At 51.6% G+C, this 15,429-nt stretch overlaps 1 protein-coding gene across 1 annotated transcript in view; it reads right to left on the bottom strand.

The window, feature by feature from the left end:
- The window catches only part of SH3GLB2 (SH3-domain GRB2-like endophilin B2), a gene marked incomplete at its 5' end in the record, with an annotated part of 16,071 nt that extends 998 nt beyond the window's left edge, over positions 1-15,073 (bottom strand). Inside the window, 9 exons of the mRNA XM_009085078.1 lie at positions 213-474; positions 1,586-1,686; positions 2,064-2,153; positions 4,865-4,888; positions 8,824-8,886; positions 12,543-12,635; positions 13,117-13,250; positions 14,450-14,578; positions 14,895-15,073. Coding sequence (XP_009083326.1) covers positions 213-474; positions 1,586-1,686; positions 2,064-2,153; positions 4,865-4,888; positions 8,824-8,886; positions 12,543-12,635; positions 13,117-13,250; positions 14,450-14,578; positions 14,895-15,073 — 1,075 coding nt within the window. The remainder of the gene's footprint in view (positions 1-212; positions 475-1,585; positions 1,687-2,063; positions 2,154-4,864; positions 4,889-8,823; positions 8,887-12,542; positions 12,636-13,116; positions 13,251-14,449; positions 14,579-14,894) is intronic.
- Positions 15,074-15,429: the final 356 nt, after the last annotated feature.

Here is a 15,429-nt window from a genome sequence, read left to right as displayed (position 1 = left end):
GAATCAAAGGGTTATTGGGGTGATGTTCTTAGATAGCAAATGGCTGTGAACACAGCTTGCAACTCAGTGGATACTTGTGTGCAGGTTAGGACTATTAGCAGTTCCATAAAGCAGCTTTTAAGGGGGAGGAAAAGTAACCAAAGACCTTGCTGAGCACACAACAGGCTACTGGACAGTTACAGCCAAACCCAACACACAGGAAAGATACCAACCTCATCTGCAAGAAGTGCCAGCTCAGTGCTGTCAGCTGCTTCGTAATCATAGAGGACTCTGGCCTTGCGTGTCCCACTGGCAGGAGGTTTGACTTCATTTGGGTTCAGCACACCCTCTGCCACCGTGTTAGGCACCCCAACAACTGTGGGCACAACTGGAATAGTAGGCACAGCAGGGAGTGTGGCAGCAGCAGCAGCTGGAGGAGAGTTAGCAGCTGCAGGAGGTGCAGATTCTGCGTTGCCTATGAATGTGCCTGAAAATCTTACATGGGAATAAAAATCAAGAAGTCAGTGAGGCTCCAGTCTGAGGAACCATGGGGAGATCTTTCTTTCAGCAGTTACACTGCAGAGATGATGCTCAAGAGTTCCAGCCTATAGCTGTAACATATCCACACTGCCCTTCCCATGGGGACATGCACTCAGTTCTCAGGTGCTGAGACTGCAACAGGTGATCTTTGCTCATTTTGATTCCAGTGCCCTGTTCCAGGACTGGCACCTAACTCACAGAGTACCAGACTGGAGTGTGGCACTGCAGAGGGTCTGGGCAGGTGCTGCTCTTGGCTCTGCAGCTGTTTGAGTGGGTCCATTGCACTGTGTCCTTGCCCTGTTCTCACATGGTCTGTGGTACCTGTTCAGCCTGTGTGTTCTTCAAGAACGGGATGGACACAGTTGTTGTTAGAGTGGATGCCACAACTGGAGGCTCCCAAGCTTTTTGGGCTCTCTAGCTAGAGACAGTAATGGAGCTCAGGCTCATTTATCTAAGGGAGTGCAGCTCTGGCCCTTGTTGGCTAACAGAGAGACCCCCAGAGTCTGGCTGAGGGGGAGAAAGAGCTCTCAGAGCTTGTCCTGGCCAACATTGTACTTACATTTCTCCTTTGGAGCTGCAGGCATGGAAAAGAATGGAAAAGGGGCAGTGAGTAGTCACAGAGAGACAACAGCCCCTCCTGGGTCAGGCTCCCACGCTGGTGTGCAGGTACCAGACAGCACAGCCCAGCTCAGCCCAGCGCAGGGTATCTGCAGCCAGTGGCACAGAACTCAGAATTCATTACTGCTGCTGCTGAGCACACTCAGGTTTGCTGCTTGGCAACAGGAATTTGACTCCCTTGTGTTTTAACTAATTTAGAGGAAGAATGTTCAAACTCTTACGAACCATCATGCTTTGAGAGGAATGCATAAACCCCAGATGAATCCAAAGGCAGAGCTTGCTCCAAATGTACCATACGGTCACCACTCCGTACTCAGAGGCTCTACCAGAGCTTGGAGGGGACTTTAACTTCTACCCCATATTAGAATGTGGGAAGGGGAAGAAGGCCTGAGCCAGGGGTAACAAGACCAATAACCATCAGAGAAGTAAGAGCAGTGTTTTGTCTTACCTGCCCAGCTCCTTCTGCAGGTCCAGCATGTATTGGTAGCACTGAGCATAGTAGTTGGTCTGAGACTCCACAAACTCATGGAGACAGCGAAGATGATTCACCTGGAGGGAGAAGGACCATCAGCTGGTCTGAGTTTGGTTGCCAGGCACAGAAATTCTACTGCAGCTACTACTGCTTCCCTCAGGGGTAGACTAGTGCATGCCCATGTGGCTAGCCCACAGCTCCAGTCAGAGAACAAGAAGGTTTTCCAGACCTGGAAGCATTTTGAGGACTGCAGAAGCCACAGCGGCACTCCCTGTGCACACTTCCTTATGGTTTTAGTTTGAGCATTCCGGGTCTTATGAGGTTGCTGTAGCATCCAAATTTACCACCTCTTCTACCTCTATTCCCAGGGTTCCATCATCCTCTTGGTATTCTTCCAGAAAGGAGCCAAGAGTCTCTAGCCCCTGTCACCCCCCAGGTGCCCAGGAGGACTCACGTGTGTGCTGCTGATCCCCTCCAGCAGGAGACGAGTCACCTCTGCTTGGCGATCAAACTCGGTCTGTGTGAGCCTCAGCTCGTGTTCTGCCTGCAAACAGGACAGGGTGTTCCAGGCAGGACAAGGCAGGAGCCCTGATCTGCCTCTGCAACACCCACCTCCTCCTCCTCCAGCTCTCCCTCTGGCATCCAGACATGGATGCTGCAGGCTCAGAGGGATCCACACTGAGCAATCAGGCACAGGACACCCTGGGTTGGGATGACAGAGGCCTCTGGTTGTACTGCAACTTGATTCCTGCTTGATCCTACACTAGATCATTGCAGGTCATGGAATGGCAGCTCAAGACTGACGCATCAAGCTAGGAAGCTCCTAATCCCACAAGACCAGAACATGAAGATGGAGAGGCTTTGCTAACCCTGAGGTGTGTGGAAAGCCAGTCCCATGCCAGCACTGATCCCTTTAACCCCCTCTTTCTGTCCCTGCAGGCACAGGGATGGGACAGCCTTCCTAAGGTTCACTCTGGAAGTGCAAGTCTCCTTTTTCTCACCACAGAACAAAGGCTGAGGCCAGGCAGCATTTACCAAATTGCTGCTGCTGCTAATTAAATAAATCTCTCTGCAATTGAGATAAACATCCCAATCCAACTTCTACCCAAGGCTCTCCTTTGGAGCTAGTTACTGATTTTGAGCTAGGAGGAATTAAACAGCAGTGAATAGCAGGCAGCTCTACAGCAGGTGGTGGGAATTCACAGACTGACACTGGAGACCCTCCTCACCAGCCAGATAGAACATCTCTCCCTCACCAGCAAACTACACTGAGACAGTTCTGCAGGACCAGAACTCCCAGGTGGATCCTGGCAAGGAAAAGAGCTCCAGAAGTGCTGGAGCAGCCCATGCTCTGGTGCTGGCTCTCCCCTCCTGCTGCCATTTTAAAGGGGTGACAAAGAGGCACATGTGTTCTGTGGCATGCAGTACTTCACACCAGGCAGCGTGTGCCAGTTTCCTCCTGGGCTGTGCTGTGACTGGTCACAGCAGTGACACCCACTCAGCTCCAGCTCACTGGAAGGAGTACCCTTTCCCCTCCTCCAGGAGAGTGCAGGGATTGAGGACCTGCCTGCCTTGGTGCAGTGGTTCCTTTTGCTGCTTTGGAAATGCCCTGATCATTCTGGCACAGGAGTGACATGTCTGGAATTGAGCCCAGAGTGCTGATCCAGCCAAGGTGACAGTGTCAGAGCAGAGGCCACATTGCTGGTGACCCCAGAGGAGACTCAGCCTGCTCAGCAGGGCAAGCTGGAGGGGCTGCTGGGGCCAGCACAGCTCTCATCTGGTACCAGTGTTACCATACCAGTGTACAGCCAGGCGACAACAAAGAAATGCTTTGACTGTCCTTTAATCAGATTTGTCTATTTTAAGCTACAACTGATCTATTTTCTTGCATCCTCTGTATGAAAGGGATTATGTAAAGGAGAAGAGGGAATGTAACAGGAAATACCAGTGCAATGCCTTCAAAGCACCAAAAGATTCTTGCTTCAGTGAGCTGAGAGTTCAGTGTTCAGAGCTATTCAAAACCTGTGCCAGGCAGATCCAGCTCCATTTGGCACTGCCTGGGATTTGCCTCTCCCTGCTAGCACTGAGGCAGTTGCAGGATGTAGTTTCCTATAAAGCCAGCACTGGATTGTGACCTGGGAGGTCCTTTCCAGTCTTAATGTTTCTCCAAGAGATGGAGGTCTTTGACATTTACTGACGTGCTTTGGGCTATCCAAACAGGATAGACCAAAGAGTGAGGGCAGAGGAACAGATCCTTGCATGCTTACAGCTGACTGCAGTCAGCCTATTTGCTGAGGGAGTGAAGGATTGGAAGGACAGGGAGAGCTGGTTCAGGAGCAGCTGGTTGGCTCGGCTGATGCGGTTGGAGGAAGGCAGTGACAGGCTGCTGCCATGCTCAGCATGCAGGAACACACCATTCTGCCACTCTGCAGGTCAGGCTACAGGCCAATGCCTGCTGGGGGTGCTCGAGGTGTGAAAGGCAAACAGGATCCCAGGTGGTGTCTCTGGAAGCTTCATAACATGTTGGAGCTCTGCACAGAGCTCACCCTGGTCTCAGCCCACTAGCAGCCCTTCATCCATCTTCATGGACAAGTCACACTCCCCTTGCAGAGCCCAGGAAATCAGCAAGAGCTGGGACTTTGCCTCTGTGGGTTGGCTCAGAAGGGTAAGTGCAGCTCACCCAGACAGAATCCACGACAGGCTCCAGACCTCCTCTCCTGCCCTCCTGACAGAGCTGTTCCCTCCAGCAGCTGGGGCTATGCGTGGGCAAAGCTCTGTCCTTGCTTCAGCTCTGCACAGAGCTGCTGCTCACCAGGACCAGCAGGCAAGGGGCCACCAGAGGCTGATGCATGGCACATGCAGGATTGGAGCAGGCAGAGCCATAGGAGCAGAGCTGAGTCACACCCCAGCACATCACCTCTGCTCCTGCCACACTGTGCAGGGGGCTGAGCTGCCTCTCACTGCACACAAACACACGCCTGGTTTGCCTGGGAAGTCTCTCACCCCGGGCACTGCCAAATGGCCCACGGGCAAGGCTCCTCCAGGCTGCTGTCAGTCACACTGAACCACACAGCCCTGGGGTCAGAGCTGGGCTGACAACAGCCCTGACCCCAGCACAGGGCTGACAACAGCCCTGACAACAGTCCCCTCATCCTCCCCTGCACACAAGCAGGAGGAGTCCACAGCCCCCCCAATCCCCTCAACACCCCCAGCACACCCAGAAGGTCTGAGCACAATTTCAGCTTGGGTACTTACTTTTTCCACCTCGTCACTCCAGAGCTGTAGGGGCCACGGAGCAACAGGAAAGGAGATCAGTGTTGGAGACGTCGAGAAGCACTGGGCATTAACACCAACGGGCAAGGACACTCCGTGGACACAGCAGGCCAACTCCAGGGACAAGCTAGCCCTTCCCCCAGCAGCAGCTGCCAGATCCATGCCCCTTCCCCTCACTCCTGCACCCTTGAGCTCAGTTTCACAATGGGAGAGCAAGTCCATGCCACCAGAACCAGCAGCAGGCCAGCTCTGCTCCCTGTCAGGGCTGTTACAGCCACTGCATTCCATGGGCTCCAGAAAGAAAAGGATTAACAGCAGAGTCCTCTACACAGCAAGGGTCACTTTGCTGAGGCTGCAGAGGTTGGGGCTGAAGGACAGCCCTTCTTTTAGGATTGTGGAGAGCCAAGAGAGCTGCTTGAGCCTATACATGGGGCCTGGGAACTGCCATGAGCTCAGGAGGCCAGTGTTCCTCACCCAGTGGTCTGGAGATCTCAGGTTAATGGGATAATCCAGCCAGTCTGTGCTGCCAACACGACTGTTCAGCTACAGCAAGGAGGAAGCAATGGCTGGATACTGCCTCTGAGCCACCAAAAACAACTCCTTCCTACTCTCTTCACCCCCAGGGGAACAGGGGCAGCAACACACTGCCAGCTGCTTGCTGGGATCTGGCCCCAGGACATGAAACAATTGACAACACAAGTCACACACAGCAATGGGAAAGGGAGAGGAGAGGCAGAAAAACACATTGATCCTTCCTAGGGGTCCTTGGCTTGGCCTTTTCTCAGCAGACAACTACTCCCTCAGTCCCGGCAAGATGAAATCACCCTGGCTCAACTGGGAGCACACCAGCCTGCCAGCAACACCCCACACCAGTGGGGCCAGGGAAATGGTCTCTTTGGACCTCAGTTTCATCCCCAGTGTCACCTTTGCACGTCAGGGAAGGTCACCACAGCATGGCTGAATTTGCACTGTGGGCAGCTACACTGGACACGGTGGTGTTTAGCTCTGTTTAGCCCCAGGCTCTCCCAGCTGAACCTTACTGAGGTTTGCTCACCAGCAGCTGTCCTTGAGTGAGCTGAGGACAACTTCACCAGCCAATATAAGGAGCACCTGGAGGAGCTGCCTGCACTGCTGAAGGGCTGAAGCAGCAGCACTCACTGAATGTGCAGCCAGATTTGTTTCTCTTCTAGTGGCCTTGCTGACCCATCTCCACCTCTGACCTTATGGTGTTGTGGGACAATTCAGTTTTGCCCAGATCTATCCCTGGGTTAAAGCTCCAGACAGCTCAGGGAGCAGAAGAGGCCATGATCTGCACTTGTCTTCCTCCATCCCAGCTCAAGCCAGAGGATCCCTCTTTAAGGTATGCAATATGTTTTTCTTGGAATCGTTCCTAGGAGTACAGCATGTAGCAGGGTCTGAGAGAAAGGGATATTTAGGCTTGCACAGCCCACGTACACCTTCTTACACAAAAACAAAAGGTCAGTGTGGGAGAGAGGAGAAATGGCTCCTCAGCCTCCAACTCATACAAAACAAGGGAGGTGCTTTTCTCTTGGATCTATTTCCATCTGAGCCTTCCTGTTATGGAAGGGAAAAAATAAAAGCACCATGTTATCCACCTCTCCAAAAAAACCAACAACATGAATTTAGAATCCAAATCAGAGCCCTGCTGAGGGCATGTGGTCCAGGAGAGAGCTGACCTGTTTGCTCACCTGTAAGACAATGCTGTTACCTTGGGCATAAGCAATCCCTCCCTCCAGAAAGGAGCCGAGCTCAAGAGCAAGGTGAGCAGCAGCAACTGCTCTACACTGTCAGTACACACTAAAACTGAAGTAGCACAAGGACTCTGGCCTGGAAGAGAAGCAGAGCAACAGGATGAAGAGCTCCTACCTTGCTGCAGTGCCTGACCCCTTGGGATGAATGCTGGGATCAGAGAGCTTGCTGCAAGGCAGTCCTGCCTGCACAGAGCTGGGGAGCAGCCTGGGCTCAGCTCCTGTTTTGCTGATTAGAGATGCAAACTGCTATTCAGGTCACCCCTACTAGTGCAGCTGGACCTCAGGTGGCCCTTCACCCACCAACTGCAGCCTCTGGAATGGTTTTGTAAGCCACACTTGGGATGAATGCTGGGATCAGAGAGCTTGCTGCAAGGCAGTCCTGCCTGCACAGAGCTGGGGAGCAGCCTGGGCTCAGCTCCTGTTTTGCTGATTAGAGATGCAAACTGCTATTCAGGTCACCCCTACTAGTGCAGCTGGACCTCAGGTGGCCCTTCACCCACCAACTGCAGCCTCTGGAATGGTTTTGTAAGCCACAAGGACAGCCAGTGGCCAGCAGGCTTTTTTTTTCCTGGTGGGAGGCTCTGCTGTGGAACCATCAGACACAACTGAGTGACCAAAGCCAGTGCTGGCTGCTTACCTGGAGCAAGTGTGTCTCCTAGAGATCTGCTCTAACTGCTCAACACCATCATCACTAGCAGAGCTCTGATGAGGGACCACTGAACAAGGCAGAGATATCCCAGTTGTTGCCTAAAAACCTCCTAAAATCTGTTTTTCCTGTTGTGTTACTGTACTTGGTACCTGCTGCCCAGAACAGCTTTGCAATACAGCAAAAGCAGATCAGGTTGCAGTTTGGGGAGGGCTGGACATGCTCCACTGAGCATCTGGGCACTGCACACGGTGCTAATGCACATTGTGCAAACACTTGTCTTCGGGTCTGCTTCAGCCCTGGGGAATGGCCAGGATACCCCACTCTGATCAGCTGTCCAGAGGCAGGGAAAGCCCAGTTTCACTCCTCTGATTCTCCTGGAGCTTAATTGCAGTCCATTATCATGTTGCCCTTGGAACAGACCCTCCTAAGGGAGAAGCCAGAGCCACAGGCTGGCTGTGAGCTGCTGCACTAAGAACTGAGCAATCACTACAGCATCACCAGTATCAGCTTCTTTCCAAGGACTGTTACCCATGGAAATAATTTTCTAGCTATTGTGCAAAGCTATTTCTGATCCCAGCATCTCTCCAAGAAGGTCAGGACAGATCCCCCTGGGAACTAACACTGATGCTATCAGCTGAGATGCACCTCTGTCTCCAAATGGGATGGGTTTTCCATTGACCAAATCCAGCTTGTTTCCATGCTGGTTTTTGTTTGCAAGAAGGCTGGGCTGTCCTTTTTCATATCTGCAGATCCCACTCCCCAGCCCTTCCACTCTCAGATTATTCTACTAACAGGCATCAGTGTTGTTCTGGATGCTAGTTAGGAAGCAAGATGATCAGTTTTCAACATTTTAATGAGAAATGTGACATTGTGCAATGGGGAGCCATGAGCACAGCATGGGAAGTCAATTGCTTGGCCACAACCACTCAGTGCAACAGAGCAGAGATGCAAAGGGCTGTTCACAGCCACCCCCAGCACATCTGGCTGAGTAACAGCTGCCAACAGACAGGCCCCATGATGAAAGGGGGACAAAAATGACCTCTGTTTGTAGAAAAGACAAGCCTGCACTGTCAGCCTGAAGTGTTACTCCACCTTTGCTTCTCTTGACCAGCCCCAAAGCCTCTGACACTGTCACCACAGTACAGACCAGGCAGTCACACATACAGCACTGCCAGTGTACAGCTGGAACCATCCACAAAGGGGAACCTTGGAGCGTTTTTTTTCTTTTCAATTGCTCCACTAGCAATAAAAACCAGTCAGAATATTCCCACTAGAAATGTGGAAGAGGACTGACAGAGAAGCTGGTTTGGAAAGCAAATCAAGCAGCAATGGGACAGACCCTGCCCATGCACCCCCACAGGGGTGAGCTGCATCCTTCAGGTTGAGTGAGAGGAAGCCTGGGCAGCCCATGTCACATTAAAATGTTGAAAACAGCAGAGCACTAGGTCTGAGTTTAAGTCAGGTAAAGAGAAGGGCAGGAAGAGGTTGGAGATACAACATCTAGGAGGAGGCAATCTTACCGCTGATGCGCTGGCGGAGAGCACGTAATTACGAGGTCTAGTTTCCTGAAAGTCAGGCACAGCCTGGGGGGGAATAGAGTGTCATGTACAAGGCACCAGAAGAGTCAACAGAAGTCAGTGGGCAATGGATGGAACCAGAGACTAGTGGCTTTTTTCTTGTCTGTGTTGGGAGGTCTCCCAACCTCTGAGCAGTGGTGTGTGGGAGCCAGGTTTGTGCAAGAGGAGGTGAACTGGCTTGTGCAGTCATACCTGGTACTTACAGCAGACACTTCTACTGCTAGAAACTCTGCCTGTACTTACAGCTAGCAGCCTGTTAGAGAGGAGATGAGGCAGCACAATCCCAAATGTATTTCCCATTCTCTTGCAGTCAGCAGATTGCTCCTGTCACATTGGCTCAGTCCGGTGGCCAGCAGGACCTTCATTGCCTTTCCTTCCTGCCTACAGACCTAGAAGTGTCACTGTACAGGGCCTTGTCCTTAAGGTTGGAATGTTCACCAGCACTGGAGCATCCTTCCCACAGTGCCTTTTAAAGAAACACCTCTACTCTTCTTGCTCTCTCCAAGCCTCTGGGCACATTTCCTCCTAACAGAACCAGATCTGCTATTTTCAGGAAGGCACATGGCTTAGCCAAACCAGAGCTAGCCAATGCTCTGCTATTGCCAAAGGCAGTGTCAGTTTTCATGCCAGAGGTCAGAAAACTTCCAAGACACTTTCTCCATAGCTAACCCTCTGCCCTGGGGCAGGAAGACTTAGGCACTCTAGAGGTTTTCCTCATAATGGATCCAGTCCACCCCACACAGGGTCTCAGGGTCTCTCTCTTCAGCTAAGACCAGGCCTCTTCCTAGGATGGCCTTTGGCTGGAGCACTGCCTGAAGAGAGAAGCCAAGGAGATGGCTTACAGCAGGTATTCTCAGGGCATCTTCCTGGTCAGCCCTTGCTGCACGGTGACTGGTGTGCAGAGCTGAATCCCAGCTATGGTGTTAATCCTCTCAGCCCCCACAGTTCCTCTCCCAGGTTAAACTCTGCAGTCACCTAGATCTACTTATACACACTGACCCAATTTACTGGGCCCCAAGCAGCCTGCTGGAATGAGTGACCAGGGTGTGGAAGAGCAGGCAGGCAGTCCCAACAAGAGATGTTTGTTTTAAAACCATCTAAGAGTTTTGGGGATGGCTGGAGGAAGGAATAAGGAGGAGCAATTCCTATTACAAGTCAAACCTGAATACAGGGAGGAAAAAAAGCATCAGTGAGATTTGGGGCCAGCACAGCAACTAGGCTGGACTCCTCCCTGTGGGGAGAAGAGTTGTTTCACAGCAATAGCTGCTTATGCTTTAGTTTTTTTAAATTCCAGAGCAACTGAAGAAGCCTCTCCTCCCTTTCCCTGGTCTCCAGGGAGTCCCAAAACTAGTCATAGCACATGGGATGAAGGAGGCAAGCTTCTCTTGTACTTCTAGGCACGGAGAAGTTGTATTTGCAAGCAGTGGTCAAAAGGGACCCACCTCCCTCCCCCTTCCACTCTTGTAATGAGGAAAAGGGGCAGAGCCCCAGAGCCTGGAGGACAGAACAGCACCACAACCAGATCAGCCTGCCTGTCATTGTCTCTGGGCTGCCCTTCCAGAGAGGGACTGGCCACCCAACCCCACCTCCTCCTGCCTGCAGCTGGAGGAGCCCAAGGGGGTTTTTAGGGGAGCCCCTGCCTCTCTTGAGCACTGCTTGCAGGCAGCATTGATGGACACGAGGGCATGCTCCAGAGGGACTGCAGGCAGCTGACTGATGCTCATTCTGGAGCACCTTCCCCAGGCAGCCACAGCCCTGACCACACTCAGTACATGCTGCAGGGCCAGTCCCAATAGGACAAAGGAGATATGAATTTTCTTTTCAAAATGGAAAAGAGACAATGAGAGGTGTTAAAGGGGAAAAAAAAATCACGGCACTGTTAGCACAGTCAATACTCACATCTCCCTCACACTGAGCAAATTACAAAGGAACAAAACAAAAAGGTTAGTAAACACAACAGCATTAACAGGAAGGACAAAGCACAAAGTCTGTGGGAAAGGCACAAGCCCAGAGGCTCCAGCAGCAGCTCAGGGTCTGGGCAGCAGCGAGCTCAGAGGGTTGTCACGACACAGAAGCTGTGGGAACACGAGTTGGCACTACAGAGAGGAAGAGCAGTAAGAGAGGGGTGAGCTGGGAGAAGTGGGATAATTCAGCTTGGATAGGGAGCTGTGACACAGAACTCTAGGCATGTGACAGGGACTGTGGTCTAATGATGAGTTCAGGTGCCTAGAGCAGAGAGAGCAGTTCTCTCCCAGTGCTGGGAGTTTCCACCTTGTCCTCTGGCAGTCACCGAGGCACCCTGAGGCCAGGGATCCCACCTTTGAGCTAAGCTGGGTGAGAGATGGGTCCCCACAGCAGCAGCTGAGTTTGCTCTGCTGCTGTGATATCTGTGTTTCAAATCAGCAGTGGCTGAAACTTGGTTTAGGGATGAACACCCTGGAAAGCCTGGAGTGGCTCTGCACCCTGCCTGGGGCACCCCAGCAGTTCCAGTGGAAAAACCAAGTTTTTCTTTTCCAGCTACAGGGAAATCCCTCACCCAAGGGTGTGTGTGCAGGTGAGAGGCTTTGGGATCAATTCCTGTAGGAGGCAAGGTAAAGAGGATGGAAAGGGAGGAAGCACAGGAGGTATCTGAATTCCTGCTCTGATTTGAGCTTAAGACAAAGCAATGGTCACCCCTGAAACTGGGGCACTGTCCTTTCAGAAGGGGATTTGAGGATCCCTAAAGTTACCTCAGAGGATCTGGGTAATTCCTGCCTATTCTGATTGCACACATTTACTAGTTGAGCTCCCGGCCACAAGCTAGAAGCAGAGCTTGGCAAGTCCTTGTGCCAACAACCAGAGCACTACAGGATGACAATCTGCTTCAACCAGGCTCTCCAGGGAATCTGTCAGTGCCCAGTGATATCCCCACTGTCTCTGCCCAGGGAGAGCCAAGCTCCAGGACATGCCTCAGGCCCAGGGATCATCCTGAGCTGACAGGTCTTGTCAGCCTTGGACAAGCCCTTTGAGGCTTATCCTCAGTGCTCAGGCCTGGCTGACTTACCAGTCCCTTCTGTGCTGATTGGACTTGGGCCCTTTCCTAGTTTACTTGCCATGATTTCCACAAGGCCAGAGGGCAAGACTAGCCTGTAACTAGACAGCACCATGAACTGAGTGAGCAGAGGCTGAAGGAAGAACCTTGGTAGCCAGTCTGACTCTGGCCACCCCTTACAGGCTCCTGCAGCACTCCTGCCTGGGGAAAACTGAGTTGGCAGAATCCTAACTAGTCTGACAGCCTGGGACTGCTGCAGAGCCCCAGCAAAGCTTTTGTGTACCTCCCAGCTCAGCTCTCTCTTGGCTTTGCTTCGAGATCCCCACGGGAAGTTAGCAAGTCCTCAGAAGATGTAGCTTTTTAGTTACTAAACCAAATCATCAGCAACCATGATTAGGCAGGAGCCTGAGTCAAGCACAAGTTCCAGACTCCAGAAGCTCAGAACTATGTGTTTCAGCAACTCCCCATGGGAGCACATGTCAGGAACTGGTGCATGGCTCCAGCTCCCTTGGATACCAGATGAGGAATTCCCCCACCCATGCCTGCCAGAGGCAGGACATAGTAGGGTAACCTAATTTTGGACCATGTGAGCCAAGCCCTGAGGGCAGAGAGGGAAATGAGGGGAAGTTACCGCTGCTTTTGCCTCGGCAGCTTTGGCCTTCTTCAGCCTGGCCTTGCAGGCATCCAGGTCCAGACGGCGATTCTGCAGGATCCTCCGCTCTTTCTGGAAGGGACAGAAGAGGGGTAAGAGCAGACTGCTTGGGAGCAGGGCTGGGGAGGGAAGGGGACATGCTGTCACCTAGGAATCAAATCTATTTTCTTATCAAACAATGCTGGGTAGAAAGAAGCAGTTACTATGTTCATTTCATTAGCAAGAGTTTTGGGCCTGGCTGCAGGGATACAGGACAACCTTCTGGAGGCAGGGCAGCCTCTGGGTGGGTGGTGCCCACTAACCTGCAGGAGTTGGGAAATGAGTTACCTTCCTCATGCACATCAGCTGGAAATCCTTCCCTGCCAGAAAGGGAACCCTGAGCACATCTAGGATTGGTATTCCCTGCTCTTTGCATTCTTTAAGGGGAGAGGTATGGAGTCAGCCTTTCTCACAGGGAAGGAAAATGAGTTCTTCCAGCACTGTTTCCCTCTCCCCATGCCCTCCTGGTCTCCAGTGATGTGACAAGCTTCCCCTTCCCTGCTACCATACTTACAGAGATGGTTCTCCAATCCCCCTCCAGGAAGTTGCGCAGTGGGGTCAGGAAGTTGATGGAGGCAGAGTGGATGAATTCCCGTTCTGCTGCACCTAAGCGCCTTTGAGTCTCTCCAACTTTTATCAAGGTCTTTCCTGCAATAACAGGAGCCTTCAACTCCAGGAGAAACCAATTAACATTCTGTTGGCTTCAGCCAACTCACCCAGAGCTACCAGGCTCCTGTGCTGGAGGATGAAGGCACAGTGTACCTTCTGGGTGAGGTGACCACGTCTGTACCACACCAACTTCAGCCCTGACTATGGTCTGGTGTTAGGCTGAGCCTCTTCTCAGCTGCTCCCAGGGCAGCTTTGATCTTATCTATCTGCTGAGGCACTTAGGCCACTGATGTCCTTTTACTGCTGTACCTGCTTGCGCAGAATGATCTTTCTTTGCCTCATAAAACAGAGGCACAGGAACAGAGCAGCAAATTAAAAAGCACCAGAGCAGAAAACAAGAGTTGATTAGGCAGCGTTGGCTATAGATGCAGTTACAGCTGCTCTGCCTGTAACAGGACTCACTATTGAACACCTATTGATCTGGAGAGCAGGAACAAAGCTCGTGGCAGAGGCAAGGACAGCTGGAAGGGAAGGCTGTGTTTCTGTGCAGGTCTGCTGCTTAAAGAAGCCCAAAATCCCCCCAGGAAGAGACAACTTGGGATTTAAGAGCAGAGAGATGCTCTGTGTGGTCAGGAAGGAGCCTGTTGAGGCTTGTAGACAAGAGTCAAACGTCCGAGTCTTCCTGTTCTCTTTCTGCTGGAGAAAGATTTCCACTCTCCACTTGCAGGACAGTTAAAGGATGGCTCTCCTGTTCAATGTCTAGAGAAACTCTGTGCAAATGGACACCACCTCAGACTAAGAACATGCTCAAATTGCAACTCCCTGTCCAGGCTGGTTTAGAAAGCCACAGAAACAGCATGAAACAGTTTCTGTGTCCTGTAACCACTAGGTCCCCTGGATCTGAGTGTCTTTATTCCTTCTCTAGCTCTGCCAGGCTTGAGGACTGCACTAGGAATGGTGAGACTCCTGCCTCTTTTCCCCCAGAGCACAGGGCATGCTTTGCTGTGAAGGTAAGAGTTGACTTCCTACTCCAGATGGGCTGTTTGCTTCTGTGCTAGAGAAAACCTTTCTCTGGCATCAGCTCTGACACACCTGTAGGCAGGTTGCAGAGGGGCAGCAGGTCACCCTGTCCCCTTCACAGTGTGTGCTGCAGAAGTCTTAACCCAAAACAGTATTAGGGATATTCTCTTAGGAAGGAATGGATTCCCAGGACTTGTTAATTAGCCAGGCTGACTTACCATAAGGTGTTGCTGGCCCAAAGTCATTAGCTGCTTCTGTCATGTACTGTGCCAGCAGCTCCCCATTGGTGACCCGGGAAGGAACCTTCCTGTCGAGCTTCTCGTACAGGAATTCTTCTACTCTGGCACCTGCAATGAAGACAGCATGGAGGTTGAAAGAGGGACCCCTGAACTGGTATTCAGGGTATCCTACTCCATGCAGTCCTCAATGATATATAGATAGACACTAGCACCAGGTGAAGGTGTCCCTTGCCCAGTCCTCAGGAGCACTGCCAGGCTGTGCAGCACAGCACTTGGTCATCTCTCAGCTGCACAGAGAAGGGAGCACATTTCTTCCAGCCTCCACAAACTCAATGCAACAGGGCTCTCTGCCAGAGGGCAAGTCTTTTAGCACTGAGCTGCAAGTGATGTGTGTCCTTCAAGCCTTAGGAGGAGCTGAACTTACTCGGGTTTGGCTGTAGCAGAACTTCAGTCTGACGCAAGATCTTCTCTGTCCAGTTCTTTGTGCAGTCTGCCCTGGCCAAAAGGTTTTCAAAGTGAGCATCTAGTTCAGTCTTCTCAGCCTGACCCAACTTTTCTTCAGTGAACTGCAGGAAGAAGGTAGTCATTAGAAAGTCTGTTTTTCTAAAACAAAATTACAACCTGCTACTGAGCTAGCAGGGGACCCCAAAGCTGCTTCTCTCTCATGCATTTATCTTAGAATAGAGCTAAAAATTCTTCAAGGTGTCATTCTTTGTTCCCAGGTATCTTTCAGGGGAAGAAGGCAAATTTTTGCCCAAGAGTAGAATGAGCATTGAGCTAAAAATAGAGTCCAGGCTTGAGAGGTGTTCCTTTAATAAGGTTTGGTACAAAAATACTCTACTTGTGAGGGATCCATTTAAATATGCACATGGTTTCCACTACTTCATTCAGGAGCACAACAGACATCCTTCATGTGAGGGAAGGTGCTATGTCCCTTCACCTTCTACTAACCAACTCTA

The sequence above is a fragment of the Acanthisitta chloris genome, unplaced genomic scaffold (genome assembly GCF_000695815.1).
Source record: "Acanthisitta chloris isolate BGI_N310 unplaced genomic scaffold, ASM69581v1 scaffold37401, whole genome shotgun sequence".
Classification (NCBI taxonomy): Eukaryota; Metazoa; Chordata; class Aves; order Passeriformes; family Acanthisittidae; genus Acanthisitta; species Acanthisitta chloris.
Note: the sequence above shows the minus strand (reverse complement) of the source record. Positions and strands in the feature narration are given on the sequence as shown.